Source organism: Puma concolor, chromosome A3 (assembly GCF_028749965.1).
Source record: "Puma concolor isolate L17-30 chromosome A3, mPumCon1.1.hap2, whole genome shotgun sequence".
Taxonomy (NCBI): Eukaryota; Metazoa; Chordata; class Mammalia; order Carnivora; family Felidae; genus Puma; species Puma concolor.
Window position 1 is genome coordinate 89,352,920 of NC_141669.1, and position 21,172 is coordinate 89,374,091.

The 21,172-nt window shown below is 37.5% G+C and overlaps 1 protein-coding gene across 6 annotated transcripts in view; it reads left to right on the top strand.

Annotated features, from left to right (window-relative positions):
* The window catches only part of CCDC138 (coiled-coil domain containing 138), a 147,580-nt gene that overhangs the window by 10,813 nt on the left and 115,595 nt on the right, over positions 1–21,172 (top strand). For 5 of the 6 annotated variants that reach the window (XM_086701490.1, XM_086701491.1, XM_086701486.1 and 2 more), the window contains exons 5-7: positions 4,057–4,241; positions 9,841–9,999; positions 16,670–16,789. In XM_086701490.1, coding sequence (XP_086557616.1) covers positions 4,057–4,241; positions 9,841–9,999; positions 16,670–16,789 — 464 coding nt within the window. The remainder of the gene's footprint in view (positions 1–4,056; positions 4,242–9,840; positions 10,000–16,669; positions 16,790–21,172) is intronic. The other variant, XM_086701487.1, reaches the window with a different exon arrangement.

A 21,172-nucleotide genomic window follows, 5' to 3' on the forward strand; every position in this document is an offset into this window, starting at 1 on the left:
TGTTACAGTCTTTAATTTAAAGTCTAGTTTGTCTGATAGAAGTATGGCTACTCCAGCTTTCTTTTGACTCCCAGTAGCATGATAAATAGTTCTCCATCCCGTCACTCTCAATCTGAAGGTGTCCTCAGATCTAAAATGAGTCTCTTGTAGACAGCAAATAGATGGGTCTTGTTTTTTTATCCATTCTGATACCCTATGTCTTTTGGTTGGTGCATTTAGTCCATTTACATTCAGTGTTATTATAGAAAGATACGGGTTTAGCATCATTGTGATGTCTGTATGTTTTATGCTTGTAGTGATGTCCCTGGTACTTTGTTTCACAGGATCCCCCTTAGGATTTCTCGTAGGGCTGGTTTAGTGGTGACGAATTCCTTCGGTTTTTGTTTGTTTGGGAAGACCTTTATCTCTCTTTCTATTGTAAATGACAGATTTGCTGGATAAAGGATTCTCGGCTGCATATTTTTTCTGTTCATCACATTGAAGATCTCCTGCCATTCTTTTCTGGCCTGCCAAGTTTCAGAAGAGAGATCAGTCACGAGTCTTATAGGTCTCCCTTTATATGTTAGGGCACGTTTATCCCTTGCTGCTTTCAGAATTTTCTCTTTATCCTTGTATTTTGCCAGTTTCACTATGATATGTCGTGCAGAAGATCGATTCAAGTTACGTCTGAAGGGAGCTCTCTGTGCCTCTTGGATTTCAATGCCTTTTTCCTTTCCCAGATCCAGGAAGTTCTCAGCTATTATTTCTTCAAGTACACCTTCAGCACCTTTCCCTCTTGCTTCTTCTGGAATACCAATTATGCGTAGATTATTTGTCTTTAGTGCATCATTTAGTTCTCTAATTTTCCCCTCATACTCCTGGATTTTTTTCTCTCTCTTTTTCTCAGCTTCTTGTTTTGCCATAATTTTATATTCTAGTTCACCTATTCTCTCCTCTGCCTCTTCAATCTGAGCCGTGGTCGTTTCCATTTTATTTCGCAGCTCGTTTATAACATTTTTTACCTCCTCCTGACTATTCCTTAGTCCCTTGATCCCTGTAGCAATAGGTTTTCTGCTGTCCTCTATGCTGTTTTCAAGCCCAGCGATTAATTTCATGACTATTATTCTAAATTCACTTTCTATTATATTGTTTAAATTCTTTTTGATCGGTTCGTTAGCTGTTGTTATTTCCTGGAGATTCTTTTGAGGGGAATTCTTCAGTTTGGTCATTTTGGATAGTCCCTGGAATGGTGTGGACCTGCAGGGCACTTCCCCTGTACTGTCTTGAATAACTTGCGTTGGTGGGCGGGGCCGCAGTCAGACCTGATGTCTGCCCCCAGCACACCGCTGGGGCCACAGTCAGACTGGTGTGTACCTTCTCTTCCCCTCTCCTAAGGGCAGGATTCACTATGGGGTGGCGTGGCCTGTCTGGGCTACTTGCACGCTGCCAGGCTTGTGGTGCTGGGGAACTGGTGTATTAGCTGGGGTGGATAGGCAAGGTGCATGGGGGCGGGAGTGGCAGGCTCAACTCGCTTCTCCTTCTTCTCCTTTGGTGATCCGCTTCAGGAGGGGCCCTGTGGCACCGGGAGGGAGTCAGACCCGCTGCTTGAGGGATGGATCCGCAGAAGCACAGCGTTCGGTGTTTGCGAGGTGCAAGCAAGTTCCCTGGCAGGAATTGGTTCCCTTTGGGATTTTGGCTGGGGGATGGGCGAGGGAGATGATGCTGGCAAGCGCCTTTGTTCCCAGCCAAGCTGAGCTCTGTTGTCCGAGGCTCAGCAACTCTCCCTCCCGTTTTCCTCCAGCCTTCCCACTCTCTGAGTAGAGCTGTTAACTTATAACGTTCCAGATGTTAAGTCCCGCTTGCTGTCCAAACACAGTCCGTCTGGCCCCTCCACTTTTGCCAGCCAGACTTGGGGTCTCTGCTTGGCTGGCGGGCTGCCCCTCCCCCCCGGCTCCTTCCCACCAGTCCGTGTAGGGCACACTGCCTCTCCGCCCTTCCTACCCTCTTCCGTGGGCCTCTCGTCTGCGCTTGACTCCAGAGACTCCATTCTGCTAGTCTTCTGACGGTTTTCTGGGTTACTTAGGCGGGTGTAGGTGGAATCTAAGTGACCAGAAGGATGCGGTGAGCCCAGTGTCCTCCTACGCTGCCATCTTCCCCTCTGTTTTAAATTTTTTGAGGAACCTCCATACAGTTTTCAACTGAGTACTTTTTATAATTTCTTGTTTTTTTTTCATAGCAGTATTTGTTAGGAAGTCAGTAAATATTGTGGTAGATTTGAGTAATCCCTTAATATTTTAAGACTACTGCAGATTGCTTAAGGTACGACTTCTTCAGGCACTTGTTTAATAACTCTCTGTACATGGCTGCATGTCACAGTTTTCTCAGGATTTCAGGGCACCCAGAGATGGCTTCCTCTTGGCTGCAAGACTTTTAGAGCACTGTTCCCTCTCTGATAGCCTCCGTGCATCTTTTCTGGGCATACATTGTATGCAACACACACTCATTTCCCCCTTCCTGCTCTTTGTCATCCTCTTTGTTCCATTCATTTCAGTTTGAGGAAAATGAAAAATAATTATGCCTGGACTTGTGTTTCCGGCTAAATGGTGGATTTTCCCCCTGAAAAACAATTGAAAATATAGGATAATGTAAAAAAATAAATAAATAAAGGGTGAATATATTTAAAAGTTAACATAATTAAGGAATATTTAAGCTACTGCTTGTGATCTGGGAATCTAGAAAGGCAAGCAGCGCACTGAAAGTGTCTTTCACTTTAAGGGTGTTTGCTGGACTGAGTGAAGTGAAACTTTTTCTTTGTAAAAATTCATGTAATTTTTATTTTGGCTCCCTACGGTCTGTCCAAGATGGGGAGTAAAATAGGAGACCCCCTTCTTAAACCTGGCATTCTGGGAGTAAAATAGGAGGCCCCTTCTTAAAACTGGTGTTCTCAGGAAGGCTAATGCAAGTTAAAACCACAGCTGTCAGTATTAACAGAAAATAAACTCTGACAATACAGTGTTGGCAAAGAAATGAAGCAAGAGGAACTTGCTCATCCGCTGCTGTTGGGAGAGTAAATTAGTATAACCACTTTGGGAAGCATTTTGGCATCGCTAGCACAATTGAACATGTACATGTACCCTGTGATCCAGCATTGTTGCTGTTAGTCATATACCCTAGGTAAACTCTTGAATGCGTGTAACAGGAGCCATGTCCATAGAGCATCTATGTAGACAAACAGCTCACGTATCGACCTATAGTAGAATGTTGGCATATAAAAATATAAAACAAGAAGTAGTGAAGATTTTGACCTGATTCTGTCATTAACATAAGAACATATTTAAAGGAGGTTATAGAAATTACATAATTGCATCATTAAATGATTACAGATATTATATAAAGTTTAAAACAGGCAAAACAATAGGCAAAACAAAGTCTTAAATTTTTTTTTTACCCAAGTAGTAAAAATTTAAAAAGTAAAGCAATGGTTAATGCTATATTTGGCTTAGTAGTTAATTTGGTTTAAGGGAGAGAAGGGAATGTGATCGGGGGCTTCTGAGGTAATTTTCCATTTCTTGGCCTAGGCGGTTTAATACATGAATGTTTTCATGCACTTTGAAATCAATTTTGAAATAATTTCAGACTTACAAAAAGGTTGCAAAAAGAGCAAAGAGCATCTGTAAGACCTTTACACAGATCTTCTAAATGTTGACATTTTATCACATTTATTGTATAATTCTTTCTCTCTGCAAGTCTGTACTTGGAGACTTCTTTTTTTGTTTTGTTTTGTTGTTTTTGAGAGAGAGCATGAGTGGGGAGGAGGGTCAAGGGAGAGAGCGACAGAATCCCAAGCAGGGTCCATGCTGAGCATGGAGGCTGACACACGGCTCGATCTCGCAACCGTGAGATCACAACCTGGGCCAAAATCAAGAGTCAGGTGCTCAGCCGACTGAGTCACCCAGGCAGCCCAATACTTGGAGACTTTTTAACAATACTATAATTCACATTTAAAGTAACTTTCTGAAGATTACTCTGAAATACTTAAAACTGTAAATTAATAAGCTTGATAATTTTTTTTACCAGTTGCCCAGCCAACTAATTTGGCCGCAAATTCAAGAAATTGGACTGAATGTTGTAGTGATGCAAGTGACTGTCCTCTGAGACGTGTTAGCTATCAGACATCTAAAGTACCAAACAAGCAGAGAATACTTCCATATCAGATTAATCAGATATATGATGAATTATTTCAAATACATCAGAAACTGCAGGTAAGAACTCAAAACTGAATTTAGAATTCAGATGTATTTATGTTCTAAATACCAAACATTTATAAAATTTGAATAGAGTATGTCATTTAAATTATTTTAGGTAAGTCTGTTGAGATACGGTGGGAAAGGACAAATTTATTACAGTTATTGAAGGGAAATTTTATAGCTGAGGGAAAAATTTAAATGGTGTTTTTTTTTTTTTTTTTATTAAAAAAATTTTTTTTTTCAACGTTTATTTATTTTTGCGACAGAGAGAGACAGAGCATGAACGGGGGAGGGGCAGAGAGAGAGGGAGACACAGAATCGGAAACAGGCTCCAGGCTCTGAGCCATCAGCCCAGAGCCTGACGCGGGGCTCGAACTCCCGGACCGCGAGATCGTGACCTGAGCTGAAGTCGGACGCTTAACCGACTGCGCCACCCAGGCGCCCCTAAATGGTGTTTTTATGAATAGGTGTATTTCTTGGATTTCAGACTGTCTGGTGTTTTATGTTTATTTCTTTATTTCCATCCCATCCTTGCTTCTGAAATAAAACAATACCTGCTGGTAAAATGTGCTTTTTCTTTTTTTTTTTTTTTTTTTTTGTTTGTTTGTTTGTTTATTTATTTATTTATTTATTTATTTAGAGAACCAGCAGGGGAGGGGCAGAGAGAGAGAGCATCCGAAGCAGGTTCTGTGCTGATAGCAGAGAGCCCGGTGTGGGGCTTGAACTCACAAACTGTGAGATCATGACCTAAGCTGAAGTCGGATGCTTAACTGACTGAGCCACCCAGGTGCCCTTAATATGTGCTTTTTGAAGTAGTGTTCCTAATGCATTGTTTTAAATACTTATACATAAGAAGTTCTCTTGTCACTTCTCACCAGAATTCAGTTCAGAACATTGATATTTTGTCTTCTTTGGGATTTTTTTATTTCTAAAAGATGTAATTCATATATTTATCAAGTGTCCACTAGGTGGGAGTACAGAAGGAAGCAAAAGTATGTATAATACACAATTCCTGACTGAAACTGTTCTAGCTGGAATTGTACATATGTTTGCATACAATGAAATAGTTACACATTTTTTAAAAAACTAGTATTAAAAAAAGAACAACCCAGTATTTCATTTTGTCTAAATAATTCAGATTATAATTACTATAGCATTTCAGAAAAATTATTTTTGCCTAAAATCACTGGAGAAAAGCTCAAGGAGGGTCTAAAGTTGACTGAGAAAAAATTTAGAGAGGAGGTGGGAAGGCCATTCCAGGTGGCAAGGAGTTGGAGGGGAGAAGTTTTGGGAAAGGAGTGATTTGTCAGACTGAGTTTATCAGCCTGTCTGAAGAAAGAACAGCCAGGCTAGCTGTTACAGGCTTTTTAAAAACGTGCTTTGTTTTTTTAAAGAGAACTTTTTATTTATTTATTTATTTATTTATTTATTTATTTATTTATTTATTAATGTCTTTGTTTATTTTTAATGTTTGTTTACATCTGAGAGAGAGGGAGAGACAGAGCGCAAGCAGCTGAGGGGCAGACAGAGAGGGAGACAGAATCTGAAGCAGGCTCCAGGCTCTGAGCTGTCAGCACAGAGCCGGATGTGGGGCTTGAACCCATGAGCCATGAAATCATGACCTGAGCTGAAGTCAGACACTTAACTGACTAAGCCACCCAGGCACCCCTGTTTTTGTTTTATTTTTGAGAGAGGGAGCACGTGCACATTGCAGGGAGGAGCAGAGAGAGAGAGGGAGGCAGAATTGGAAGCAGGCTCCAGGCTCAGCTATCAGCACACAGCCCAGTGTGGGGCTTAAGCTCAACAATGGTGAAGTCATGCCCTGAGCTGAAGTCCAACTGAGCCACCCACGTGTCCCAGCTGCTACAGGTTTTTAAGCAAATGAGTGGCAGAGTAACAAATAGCACATTGGAAAGATTCTTTTACTAATAATTTATAAGATAAAAAAGAATTAGCAGGCAAAAAAGAATAAGCAAGTTTGTAAAGACACATCATTTACTGTAAACACAATATAGATACAAATATTTAATTAAAAATGAAGTGCAGTGGATTAATCTAGTTTAATTTATAGTTGAATCTAACTTAAACATTTTTTTTGGTCATCTGTTATGTTATTAAGTGTACATATTGTGTCTTACTCTTTGATTTTATTCAACATACATTTGAACACTTGTTAATATGTATTTGCATGCTTGGTGTTGAGTGTATGGAAGTAAATAAAATATATATGGTTCTTGCCACACATAGCTTATTAAAATCAATTGTGAGCATTCATATAGTTATACTTTTGTAAATTTAAGTAAATTATATAGGTACAGTATGAAACCTGATTGGGATAGATTGAAAGGTCAGGTAAGGTTTTCTGAGAAAGTAACATTTAAATCAAACTGTGGAGGAAGAGTAAGGGATAAGCCCTACTAGAGTGTGATGGTCTAGTATGAGAAGCCCTAGAAGCCTGATGATATGTTCATTCAAGGAAATTGTATTAAGTAACAGGATTTTTAGAGTAGGGGAATTGCTTAATGTAATGTATGCTTATTAAATCAATGGGTTGTAGGGGCATAGGTGTGGAAGTTGGGAGACTGGGAAGGATATCCTACTGTAATCATGCAGGTGAGAGGTAATGGTAACTTGGACTGGATGGTGGCAGAGAAATGGAATTGAATAGATTAGAGATTGCTTTTGTAGGTAAAATTGGCTAGACTTGGTGTAATGAGTTGAATGTGGTATAGGAGAGAATAGGTGTCTGGGATGATTCCCATATTTCTGGTTTGCACAACTTGGAAGAATAGATATAGAGAGAAAGATCAAGATTTTAGTTTGGAGGATTAAGTTTGAGAATTTAATGGAGACATAATAGTTAAAAGCTTGGCATTTAGAACAAAGGTCTTGGATGTGTAACTAAATTGGGAGTCATTCACATAGGTATTTAAAGGTGTCACCTGTAGCTGAGATCTAGAGAGAGGGCAGAATGTGAAGACATGTGACTAGTCTGATGGTGTCCTGGGTTAGGATGATGGGTAGAAAGAAGTGAATGGAGTCTAAACATTTTTAAGGGATGGGATCAGTAGGTCTTGGAGATTGTTTTGATATGGAAGGTGTACAGTAGGGTTTTATTCTTTTTATTCTTTTTAATGTTTATTTATTTTGAGAGAGAGAGTGGGGAAGGGGTAGAGAGAGAAGGAAAGAGAATCCCACGCATGGGATTGCTGACAATCCATGCTGATAGCTTGGAGCTGGATGCAAGGCCCAGTCTCACTAACTGTGAGATCATGATCTGAGTGGAAATCAAGAGTTGGATGATCAACCAACTGAGCCACCCAGGCACCCCATTCAGTAGTGTTTTAGTCAAGAATGAAATGTAGGTTTATTCTTTTGGCTATTGGATAAATGATGCTGCTTTTTGTTAAGGGTAGGGAACAAAACTGGAGGAGGAGAGAATTCTGTTTTTTTGAAATTTATTTTTTCCTTTTGAATGTGTTTTTGAAATGTATAACTTCAATTTTTGTGCAGGAAATAATTCCTTTATTATTATTAGTATCCTTTCATTTGCAACATTTGACTAGGTAACACTGTATTTTAGTTTTTAAAAGTTTATAAAATACTTAGGACCTACAGAAAAACATAGGGAATATTATAATATCAACTGTATACCCACTAATATTGCATAATGCTAATGTTTTATTAATAATTCTATATATTATTTTTAAAAGAAGTAGAGTATTTCACTTAGAGTTGAAACAGCCTTCTTCCCTCCCATTTCTTCTCCCTTTTCCCAGAATTAAGCACTCCCTTGAAATTGCTGTGGATCCGTTGTGTCCTGTTTTAGCACTTTTATGTATTCACATGTAGTAATTGCTTTGAATGTTTTAAAACATTACATAAGTAATGATATATTGTGGATTTCTTTTTGTAGTTTCTTTGCTTCATTCATTGTTATATTTTTGAGATTTATGTGTTTGGAAAATGTAGATCTAGTTCATTCATTTTATTTTTTTATTTTTTAAGATACTCATTAAAAAAATTTTTTTAATGTTTATTTTTGAAAGAGAGAGAGACAGAAACAGAAGCAGGGGAGGGCAGAGAGAGGGGCAGATACAGAATCGGACGTGGGCTCCAAGCTCCGAGCTGTTAGCACAGAACCTGATGTGGGTCTCCAACTCATGAGCCATGAGATCATGACCTGCGCTGAAGTTGGATGCCTAACCTACTGAGCCACCCAGGCGCCCCTATTTAACTGCCATGTAGGATTTCGGCCTCTAAATAAACCACCATTATTTATTTCTGTATAAACATATAAGATGGAGTTTATACTTTACAAACAGTTCTGTTTAAGTATCCTTAACTTATAAGAAGAAAATGTGCAGGGTGCTACGAAATTGTTCTCCAAAGTGGCTGTGCCTACTTATTTACGTTCCCATCATCAACATCCCAGAGTTGTCTTTCCCCCATAATCTGATAGCTGTCTCACTGATGTAGTTTGCATTTTTTGTCTGTGAATGTTAAATCCATTAAGATGATTCTGAGTTCTGACACTAATGAGACCATATTTTTAAGCGAACCAGAATAGTAATTTGCAGATGCATATCCACCACTTTGAGTAAAAGTACCAATTTCTTTTATATTAAATCTGAATGTTAAAAGTATATGAGATGACAACTCTGTTTTCAGGAGTTAAGTTTCAATTTTGTAGAATTCTGGGATTCTTTGTTAATCAAACAATATAAGCATCATAGTAGGACATTCTGGCTTTCATCATGCTGAGATAAAAGAATTCTAGCAAGTTTTTGTTAACAGTTGACCAATGGTGGTGCATCTGTTAATGATTGCATTGGAATCCATCTCTTCCAAGGCTAAGTATATCTCCCTCAGGAACTGCTGGAACTGAGGCAGGTGAAGGCAGGTGGAGGCCTGGTCCCAGAAAGCTTCTACATCTTCTGCTGTCTTCTGTATTCCCTGTGAAGTTAGAGATGAGGCTGTCTGAACAGAATGGTGTAGGAGGGAAGTGAGGTTTCAAAGTAAAGAGTGGAGAAGGCTTGAAATAAACACTGTGGAGAGTGAGAGAGAGAGAGTGAATCATGAAAATATAAAATGATTTCTGGAATCCGATATAGGTTCCATGAATTTACAACAGTATAACTTTTCCTGATGTGTGAGTTTTCTCCATTGGTATGGAGTAGTGCGGCACTGAGGCTGGGAAGGTGCTTAGTACTGTAATGTAGGGCTGGGGCCTTTCAGTCCAAGTGAAGGACAAGAAGGGAAGGGGGCGGAGAGTATAGGAAAAGAGCAGATGGTGAAGTTGAAGTACGACATGGAATTGAAGCTGGAAAGGGGGTTATTCTGCATAGTACTGATGCATTTTGTACCTCATATTCTCTAGAGTCCTCATAGTAGAATCTCACTATGTTGTCACATCATTTTGCAACAAGATAGAATTTCTGTGCAAGCTTACTTGCTGTGCTAGTCTGGCTGTTACTGTAATCCACACTTTACTTGTACCCATGTAGTCCTAAACACCATTTGATTAAGCTACAACCTCAGTAAATAAAAACATAATTTGTACAGTTTGTGAATATATTTTCTAAAAACACTTGAATCTGACATTTTAATACAGTGTGAAACTGCAGCCCAACAGGAGTTTGCTGAAGAACTTCAAAAGCGGGAACGTTTTTTAGTTGAAAGAGAACAACTGCTTTTCAGACATGAAACTGCTTTGAGTAAAATTAAAGGTGTCGAAGAAGAGGTTCTTACAAGATTTCAGATTATAAAGGAGGTAACTATATAGCATTTGATTTCACAGTAATATAATTTGTGTTTTTCTTCTTAATTTAGATTCACTAGATCTTAGCATTTTGTCACATTCTTCTCCAACCTCCCTTCCCCCCACGTATTTTTTCCTGGGCCATTTGAAACTCATTTGCAAAAATCATGACTCAACACCCCTAAATACTTCCTTAGTATTATCACTACTTAATCTTAGGACTATGTGCCTCCTAAGTAAGCATAAGGACATTTGCTGCATGGTTAACATATTAGGAAATTAATGGTACTTGAATAATTTAATGTAATACACAGTCCACATTCACTTTCCCAGTTGGGCCTTGAAATCTTTTGTTTTTATTTTCTGATCAAAGAACTAGACAGAATTCTTACATTACATTTGATTTTTATGTCTTTTTGGTTTCTTTGAATGTAGAGCAGTCAACCAGTTTTCTTTTTGTAAGACCTTTCTTTGAAGATTCCAGGCCAGCAGTCTTATGTCATGCCCTGGATGGATTTGCTAAGGATTTTATTCAGGTTAAATATTTTTCTCAAGAATATTATCTAGGTGATATAGTATACTTTGTTTCATATCAATAGATACATTACTATCTGTGTAACTTACAGAGAATGAATTTCATTCTGTTTTGAAAAATGCATATAGTCTTGTAATCACCACCATAATTCTGATAAAGAATAATTCTAGCACCCCAAAGGTTTCCTTACACTCCTTTGTAGTTATCCCTCCCTGCTCCCTGCACCCCGCCCTGGCAACCCCTGACCTATTTTCTGTCCCTGTACTTCTGCCTTTCCCAGAATGTCATGTAAATAGAATTGTGGTTTTTCTTTATCTGTGGTTTTCAGCAGCAATTCAATTAGGAGGTATCTCCACATGTTTTTCTTTGAGTTTATCCTGTTTGGGGTTCCCTGAACATCTTGACTTTGTAGATGAATGTCTTTTACCAAATTTGGGAAGTTTTCAACCAGTATTTCTTCAAATATTTTTTATGTTCCAACTGCTTTCTCCTCCTTCTGTGTCTCCAGTGACTCATATGGTAGGTCTTTTGCTGTTACAAACTGCTGAGGCTTTGCTCCTTTTTCCTCATCTATTCTGTGTTCTTCAGATTTGATAATATCTGTTGTCTGTCGTTGTGTTCATTGTTTATCCTTGCATATCCATGTTGCTACTGAGATCATCTAGTGAATTTTTTGTTTCTAATATTTTATGTTCTAAAATTGTTAATTAGGTTCTTTTTAAAATTATGTTTAATTTTCCTCATGAGCATTTTTATCTTTCCATTTGCATTCATTTGTATTTACCTCATAGGACACACCTAAAAATTCAACATCTGGGTCATGTAAGGATTGGTATTTTTCTTGTGACATAGTCACATTTTTCTTGTTCTTTGCATGTTCAGTGACTTTTGGATTATATTTGGGACCTTGTGGATATTATACAGATTCTGGATCTGGTTATAATCCTCTGGAGAATGTTTCTTTTTTTAAGCAGTCAACCCAATTGAGTTGTTTGTTTATAAGCTGAAGTATAGCTTATGGACCTTATGTTAGTTTCAGATGTACAACATAGTGATTCAACTTTTATATATATAATGAAATGCTCACCACGATAAACTAGTTACCATCTGTCACTATATAATGAATGCTATTACAATATTATTAACTATATTCTCTATGGTGTACTTTACATCCCTGATTTATTTAATTTTATAACTGGAAGTTTGTGCCTTTTGACCACCTTCACCCATTTTTCCTACTGCCTACCTCCTCCCCTCCCATCTGGCAGTCACCACCAATTCTTTCTTTTAGGAGTCTGTTTCTGTTTTATTTTGTTTGTTCATTTGTTTTGTTTTTAGATTTTATGTATAAGTGAAATCATGCAGTGTTTGTCTTTCTCTGACTTCTTTCACTTAGCATAATACCCTTTAGGTTCCTTCATGTTGTCACAAATGGTAGAATTTCATTCTTTTTTATGTCTGAGTACTATTCCATTGTGGATTTATACCACATCTTTATCCATTCATCTATCAGTGGACACTGAGGTTTCTTCCATATCTTAGCTGTTGTAAATAATGCTGCAGTGAACATAGGTATGCATATATCTTTTGAAATTAATGTTTTCATTTTCTTTAGGTAAATAACCAACAGTGGGATTGCTGGATCATATGGTATTTTTATTTCTAATTTTTTGAGGAACTTCCATAGTGCTTTCCAGAGTATCTGTATCAACTTACATTTTCACCACCAGTGCACAAAGTTACCCTTTCCTCACGTCCTTACCAATACTTGTTATTTCTTGTGTTTTTGATACAAGCCATTCTGACTGGTATAAGGTGATATCTCATTGTGGTTTTGATTTGCATTTCCCTGACAATTTTAGTGGATTAAGCATTTTTTTCATGTACCTGTTGGCCATCAGTATGTCTTCTTTGGAAAAGTATCTGTTCAGGTCCACTTCGCATTTTTTAATTGAATTGTTTATTTTGGTGTTGAGTTGTATGAGTTCTTTATATATTTTGAGTATTAACCAGTATCCACATTTATTGGATATATAATTTGCAAATATCTTCTCTTGTTCAGTAGGTTGCTTTTTTGTTTTATTGTTTCCTTCACTGTTCAAAAGCTTTTTAATTTGATGTAGACCCAGTTGTGGTTTTTTTCCCCCCCAATTGTTTATTTTTGTTTTTGTTGCCCTTGTCTGAAGAGACAGACCAAAAAAACATTGCTAAGACTGATGTCCAGAAGTTTACTACCCTTGTTTTCTTTTAGGAGTTTTATAGTTTCAGGTCTTACATTTAGATCTTTAATTCATTCCTAATTTATTTTTATATATGGTATGAGAGAGTGTTTTCCTAAATTAAGAAAGTTTCATTCTTTTGTATGTAGCTTTTTAGTTTTCTCAGCACTATTTATTGAAGAGACTCTTTCCCTATTGTATCTTCTTTCCTCCTTTGTTGTAGATTACTTTACCATATAAGTGTGAATTTATTTTGGGGCTCTCTGTTCTGTTCCCTTGATCTCCATGTCAGTTTTTGTGCCAACACTATACTGTTTTGATAACTATAGCTTTGCAGTATTGTTGGAAAACTGCGAGGATGATACCTCCAAGTTTGTTCTTAAAGTTGCTCTGGCTGTTTTGGGTCTTTTGTGGTATTATTTGTTCTAGTTCTGTGAAAAAGGCTGTTGGTATTTTGGTAAGGATTGCATTCAATCTGTAGATTACGTTAGGTAGTATGGGCATTTTAACAGTATTAGTTGTTTTAATCCATGAGCATGGTATATCTTATTTATTTGTGACATCTTCTATTTCTTTTATTAATGTCATATAGTTTTCAGAGTAAAGGTCTTTCACCTCCTTGGTTAAATTAATTCCTAGGTATTCTTATTGTTTTTAGTGCAATTGTTAGTATGATTGTTTTCTTAATTTCTCTATCTGCTATTATGGTATTAGTATAAAAACACAACTGATTTCTGTATATTAATTTTGTATCCTGCAACTTTACTGAATTCATATATTCTAATAGTTTCTGGTGAATTCTTTATGGTTTACTATATAGAATATAATGTCATCTGCAGATAGTGACAGTTTTACATCTTCCTTACCAACTTGGATGTCTTTTATTTCTTTTTCCTGTCTGATTGCTGTGGCTAGGACTTCCAATGCTGTGTTGAATAAAAGTGGTAAAAGTAGGCATTCTAGTCTTATTCCTAATCTTAGAGTAAAAGCTTTTAGCTTTCACCTTTGAGTATGATGCTAGCTATAGCTTTCCAATGTATGGCCTTTATTACATTGAGGTATGTTCCCTCTGTACTCACTTTGTTAACAGTTTTTATCATGAATGGATGTTGCCTTTTGATAAATGTTTTTTCTGCATCTGTTGAGATGACCATATGGTTTTTATCCTTCATTATTTTAATGTGTCATATCACATAGGTGTGTGAATATTGAGCCATTCTTGCATCCCTGGAATAAATCAGGGTAATCCTGGCCTCAGAGTGAATTTGGAAGCGTTCCTTCCTCTTAAATTTTTTTGGGAATAGTTGAGAGAAGAATAGGTATTAACTCTTTGAATGTTTGGTAGAATTCACCTTTGAAGCTAGCTGTTGACAGTTTTTGATTACTGATTCAATTTCATTACTAGTAATTGGTCTGTTCAGATTTTCTGTTTCCTGATTCAGTTTTGGAAGATTGTGTACTTTTTTTAAAAATTCTTTTATTTTTATTATTATTTTTTTTTTATATTTGAGATAGAGAGAGGCAGACAGATAGTGTGTGAGCAGGGCGGGACAGAGAGACACGGAAACAGAATCCGAAACCGGCTCCAGGCTCCAAGCTGTCAGCACAGAGCCAGATTCAGGGCTCAGACTCATGAGCTGTGAGATCAGGACCTGAGCCAAAGTTGGATGCCCAACCCACTGAGCCACCCAGGAGCCCTATCTCTCACCCTTCTTGATGTGTCTGTTTCTTTATGTTTTTACCTGTGAAAGAGCTGTCCTGCTAGTCTTCAGGTCATTCTCAGAGGGAGTTGCTGTCCATGTAGTTGCAACCTTGGTGTGTTCATGAGAGGAGGTGAGCTCAGGATCTTCATACTCCATTTTCCCTATTCCATCCTCATTAGATTTAGGCCAGGGTTCTTTCTCACCTTCTGTGGGAAGTGACCCAATCTCAGTTCAGTTTTCAAAGCTTTGGAGTTGTACCTGTGCCACTTAGGTTTACTCTAATACTCAGGCAATGGTTTAAATCAGTTCAGTTCTCAAGACCCTCAGTATGGTGCCTGTGTCTTTCCCATGCTTGCAGAATTGGGGGTTAGTTTGAGATGTGGGTGGTATTTTTAAACCGAACTCTGATCTCTCCACCTTTGCTTTGCCACTTTTGTCTGTGCTATGCTTAGAGTTAAGCCAGATTTCTACAGGTGTTTGTACACCTGAATGAAAAGATTCTTTTTCTGAGTCTCTTCTCTGAGATACTGCACACATTCCGAGGTTCACAGTGGCCCTTTTCCTGGCTTCCCTGACTGTAAAGGCAGAGTTTCTCTCAGTTTAGCAGCCTACAGTGCTCTGCTGCACTTCAGAGTGCTGGGGGCCTGCCCTGGGGCAAGACTGCTACAATTCCGTATTTCTGTTTACGTTTTACAGTCTTTAGGGTTACTTTTTGTGTTTTGTCTAAGGTTTTCAGTTGTAATCAGTAACAGAACTAGAATGTAGTGGGCTTATCTTGCCATTCCGGAAATGGAACTCATATCCTATTTTTTAACATCTTTTCGATTTGGAAAAATTTGGACAATGAGAATGTTAACCTAATGTTTGAAATACCTGTATTTGTGGTTAGATACTAAGTTATTTAAAGAATCATTTAATGTAATAATAAAATTGCATAAAGCTAATGTTTTCACGTGGTTGGATTTTTAAACAGGGCAAAAGAAGAAATGCTTGGATTTTCAAGAGGTTTCCATACTAGACTTCTTGATTTTTTTTCTCTTTAGATTTGTCTGCTATTCTGAAGTGTAAAGATAACAGCCTTTTTTTAAATAGTTCCTATGTGATTACTTGGAAGAAAGAAATTAATTCAATTTTTTTATTTCCTATAGAAATTTGCTTGTTTTAATACATTATGAATAAATTGAGAATAAAAGGTGACATGTATTTGTACTTTAAATCAAAAAGTGCTATCTCGTTTAAATGTGATTAGAAGGTTAATTGATTTCAATTATTTATAAAACTGACTAAGGAAGTCAAATAGTTTAAGACTCAGATATATTAATATGTTTTTAAATTTGAGATGTAAACAATTAGCTACTTTATGAGATTAAGAAATTAGTTCCATATCTATGGATATTTATTCCTCAGGGTAACTTAAATCTTAAATTTTAACTTATAAAGCTATGAATTGCTAACCAGACTCTTGAAGAAGATCAGAAACCCAGGGAGCCAGGGTGGCTCAGTTGGTTTAAGTGCCTGACTCTGGTTTCAGCTCAGGTCATGATCTCACTATTTGTGAGATTGAGCCCTGCCTCAGGCTCTGCACTGAGGCAGAGAACCTGCTGGGATTCTTTCTCTCCCTTTCACTGCCCCTCCTTCTCTCACACCCACTCACTCACATTCTCAAACATTAAAAAAAAAAAGATCAGAAACCCTTCATTGTTTTATCATTCCATGGTGTGAAAGAAATTATTTTAGTGAGTTTCAGTGGACTCTTTTGAGCAGAAGCACAAAATAGTTTTTTTAGTAAGTACTTAACAAATGCTTTCAATGCTTAGTTATTACTTTGTTTGATGACATAGTTTTTATAATTAATTGTGGTATTAGTCATATATGCTTAAATACATTGATTAAAGTCCTGATTCAAGGAGTTCTATTTTTTTTTTTTTAATGTTTACATTGAGAGAGAGGGGGAGCACTCACATGCATGAGGCACAGAGGGCAGAGAGAGAAGGAGAGAGAGAATCCCAAGCAGGCTCTGGTCCATCAACGGTGAGCCTGACACAGGGCTTGATCCCATGACTGTTGAGATCATTACCTGAGCTGAAATCAAGAATTGGATGCTTAACTGACTGAGCCAACCATGCGCCCAGAGGAGTTCTAATTTTTAATTACTTTGTGTTCAGTAGCGTTTGTGACATGGAATCCACACCTAATTTTTAAATCAGATTTTTTTCCCCTTCTAGCAGCACAGTGCAGAAGTTGAGCACTTAACTGAAGTTCTTAAGGAAAGAAATAAAGAAAGTAAGAGGCTAAGGTCCTCTTTTGATGCATTAAAAGAATTGAATGATAACTTAAAAAAGCAGGTAAGATCTATTTTAGTATATACTAGATTTCAAAATATTCTTAAAACTTCTATCATCTATACTTAAATTATTTATCAAAGTCTTAGAATATATTCTATCTAGAGAAATTTTTTTATTAACTTTATTTGCTAACTTTATTTTGTATAATACTTCCAAATATAAATATGGTATTCTTAAGCTTTTGGTTTTTCATCATCTATTTTAGCAACTAGTTGAGATGCTTTTGCAATTCGAAATTTTTAAAATTAAAAACAAGCAAAAAACCCTGCTTGATAACCTGGGGATTTTTAGGCATTTAGCTAATCTAATACTACTTCTTTTAACTGCTATTTTACACCACTGCTTATTTAACATTCGTTTATTTTCTGGGTATCTATTATGTGCTAGGCAGTGTACTAGAAGGAAGCCTACACATTGCTTGTAGTCCCATGAGTATAGAGTGCTATCATGTAGTACTGTGATTATGTGTGTGATATAATCTTGGTTGCTACTTAATACTGAAGTTGCAAATATTTTTATGAGTTGTATCTTTTTTCTTTTTTTGTTTAACTTTCGCCAGTTTTTGACTGAAAGATGTGAAAGAATATGTTGAAGAGAGATGAGAGACTGATTGTGTGTGTATTTGTGGGAAGAGGAGAAGTAGATTAGCAGAAACTGGGCTAAACCCAGTCACTTCAAAAATTAAAGCTTTGGGCTGGAAAACTATATGGATTCTAAGCTCAGACTCTCAGAGATAATATGAATCCTGGAATTCCTTAGGTAGCTATATGTTCTCAGTTTCTCTTTTTGATGTCCTGTAGTCACGGCTTGTTACAGCTTTTCTCAGTGGCCTTGATAACTAGGGATACTGTTTCTCATTTGATCTAAGTTCTTTGGCTTCTCTGAATTCATTTATGGCTTCCCACAGTTGGAGTATGGCCTTCACTTACGGTTGTTTGGAAGCCTGCTTTATCCCTGATGAGATTACTTTTTCCCATCACACTCAGTGTAGTGCTCTCTCCCTTTTTTAAATTGTAGTTGACACACAACATTGTATTAGTTTCAGGCGTACAAATTAATGATTTGACAACTTTGTATGTTACGCTGTTCTTACCACAAGTGTAGGTACTGTCTGTCACCAGACAACTCTAGCACATTTTTTTTGAGAAGGGTTTCTTTAACTACTAGCCAAGGAGCATTGTTGCCTATACCTATCTTTTAAGGTTATACAATTCTTAATAGTCTTGCATGTGTTTGTATCAGTATCTGGTGAGCGGAGTGGATATGTAATTATTAAGTGATCAACCTATTGATAATTGGATTTTTGATCTAGTATGTCCAAACTGAAAAAGCTTGGGAGAAACCCTTTGGTACCAACTGGCAGAATGCTTTTTAAAACAATTTTTTAAGTTATTTATTTTGAGAGAGAGAGAGCACATGAGCGAGAGAACACAAGTGGGGTAGGGGTAGAGAGAGAGGAAGAGAGAGAATCCTAAGCAGGCTCCCCACTGTCAGCACAGAGCCTGATGTGGGGCTTGAAATCATGAACTGCGAGTTTATGACCTGCATCGAAATTGAGACTCAGATGCTTAACTAACTGAACCAATCAGGTGTCCCCGGGGTGCTTTTTTATAGTTACTTTGTTTAGTGTGGATAAGGGATCGTTTTTTGTTTTCTGTTAAGGATGAAATAGTAAATACTTTGGACTATGTGAGCCATACAGTCTGTCACAATGACTCAACTCTGACATAATGCAAAAGCAACTATAGTCAATAAGTGAGTGAGTATGGCTGTGTTCTAATAAGACTTTATAACAACAGTGTTCAGATTTGGCCCATGGGCTATAGTTTGCACTATGAATGATATATACAGCTGACCCTTGAACAACACGGGTTTGCACTGTTATATGCAGATTTTTTTTGATAAGTAGTACAGTACTGTAAATATATTTTCCTTAGGATTTTCTTAATAACATTTTGTTTTCTCTAGCTTATTTATTGTAAGAACATAGTATATAGGAGTAAAACATACGAATTATGTGTTAATTGACTGTTTGTTATCACTAAGGCTTTTCTGGTCAACAGTAAGCTATTGTAGTTAAGTTTGGGGAGTCAGAAGTTCTATATGAATTTTTTATTGCCTGGAGGTCAACACCCCTAACCCACACATGGTTTAAGGCTCAACTGCATTTCAAAATTGCTAAGTAAAAAGGTAAGTTATTTCCATGACTGTCTTAAGTAGTAATTTGTGGCACCAGTGGGCATAAATAAGTTTGAAACAATAATAACAACATCAGCGATAACAAATCCATTAAGTCATGCTAAGCTGAGGAGGCAAGGATTAATATTCAGGACTCACCAGGCTGGAGAGTCCCTGTGGACAACATAGGTCTTCGGTTGAAAAAGCAGCAGGGAAGACACTCTTAAATACTGAGAACAAACTGAGTGTTGATGGGGGGGGGTGGGGAGGATGGGAGGGAGGGAAGGGTAGGTGATGGGCATTGAAGAGGGCATCTTTTGGGATGAGCACTGGGTTGTATGGAAACCAATTTGACAATAAATTTCATATACTAAAAAAAAAAAAGCAGCAGGGTTGCACTCTAGGAAGAGGCCAATTAGAGGTAGATGGAACCCTCCTCTGATTGAAATTTCCTAAATGATCTTAGTTCCTGTTTAGAGTAATCAGTCTCCATTTTGAATTCGTAGAATGAGCCCTCTTTTTTTTTTTTATTTGATTTTTTAAATTTACATCCAAGTTAGTTAGCAGACAGTGCAACAATGATTTCAGGAGTAGATTCCTTAATGCCCCTTACCCATTTAGCCCTTTCCCCCTCCCACAACCCCTCCAATAACTCTGTGTTCTCCATATTTAAGAGTCTCTTATGTTTTGTCCCCATCCCTGTTTTTATGTTATTTTTGCTTCCCTTCCCTTGTGTTCATCTGTTCTGTGTCTTAAAGTCGTCATATGAGTGAAGTCATATTTGTCTTTCTCTGACTAATTTCGCTTATCATAATATTCTCTAGTTCCATCCACATAGATGTAAATGGCAAGATTTCATTCTTTTTGATTACCGAGTAATACTTCATTGTATATATATACCACATCTTTATCTATTCATCTATCAATGGACATTTGAGCTCTTAGAATGAGCCCTCTTTGAAAGAAGATATCATGTGCATAGAATTTGTAAATTTTCTTAGTCATTCTGTACGAAATTAATAATTACACTAAGGGCAGAATCACATGACTATGAAGAGAACAAAAATGCCCCAGACAATATGAATATACCTGTGAGTGATCCAGATACTGGAGCTACTAACCATGACTTTAAAATGATGATTACAGGGGCGCCTGGGTGGCGCAGTCGGTTAAGCGTCCGACTTCAGCCAGGTCACAATCTCGCGGTCCGTGAGTTCGAGCCCCGCGTCGGGCTCTGGGCTGATGGCTCAGAGCCTGGAGCCTGTTTCCGATTCTGTGTCTCCCTCTCTCTCTGCCCCTCCCCCGTTCATGCTCTGTCTCTCTCTGTCGCAAAAATAAATAAACGTTGAAAAAAAAAATTTTTAAAAATAAAAATAAAAAAATAAATAAATAAAATAAAATGATGATTACAATTAAAAAACTGATAGGGATGCCTGGGTGGCTCAGTTGGTTAAGCGTCTGACTGTGGCTCAGGTCATGATCTCAGGGTTCGTGAGTTCAAGCCCTGCGTCGGGCTTTGTGCTGACAGTTCAGAGCCTGGAGCCTGCTTAGGATTCTGTGTCTCCCTTTCTCTCAGCCCCTTGCCCACTCTCATTCTGTCTCTCTCTCTCTCCCTGAAAAATACATAAACATAAAAAAAAGTTATTTTTAAAGTTCAGAAAGTGATTAATATGTTCAAATAAGTAGGAAAAAAAGATTGAGAACTTCATTAGAGAAGCAGAACATGTAAAAAGGAATTAAATTGAAATTCTAAAACTAAAAAATGCACTAATTGAATTTCAAAACTCCAGTGAAAGGATTTAACAGTAGATAAGTCACAGCAGAAGACAGGATTAATGAACTGGAGGATCATTTCCTAAAAAAATCTTGAAATGAAAACATTGGAGAAAGAATAAGAAACATTTGTTAAAAGTTTTAACATGGAATTCAAAAAGAGATAATAGGGCTTGATAAATTACTAGCCAGTTTGATCAAAAAGAAAAAGGATGGGGCGCCTGGGTGGCGCACTCGGTTGAGCGTCCGACTTCAGCCAGGTCACGATCTCGCGGTCCGTGAGTTCGAGCCCCGCGTCGGGCTCTGGGCTGATGGCTCAGAGCCTGGAGCCTGTTTCCGATTCTGTGTCTCCCTCTCTCTCTGCCCCTCCCCCGTTCATGCTCTGTCTGTCTCTGTCCCAAAAATAAATAAACGTTGAAAAAGAAAAAGGAA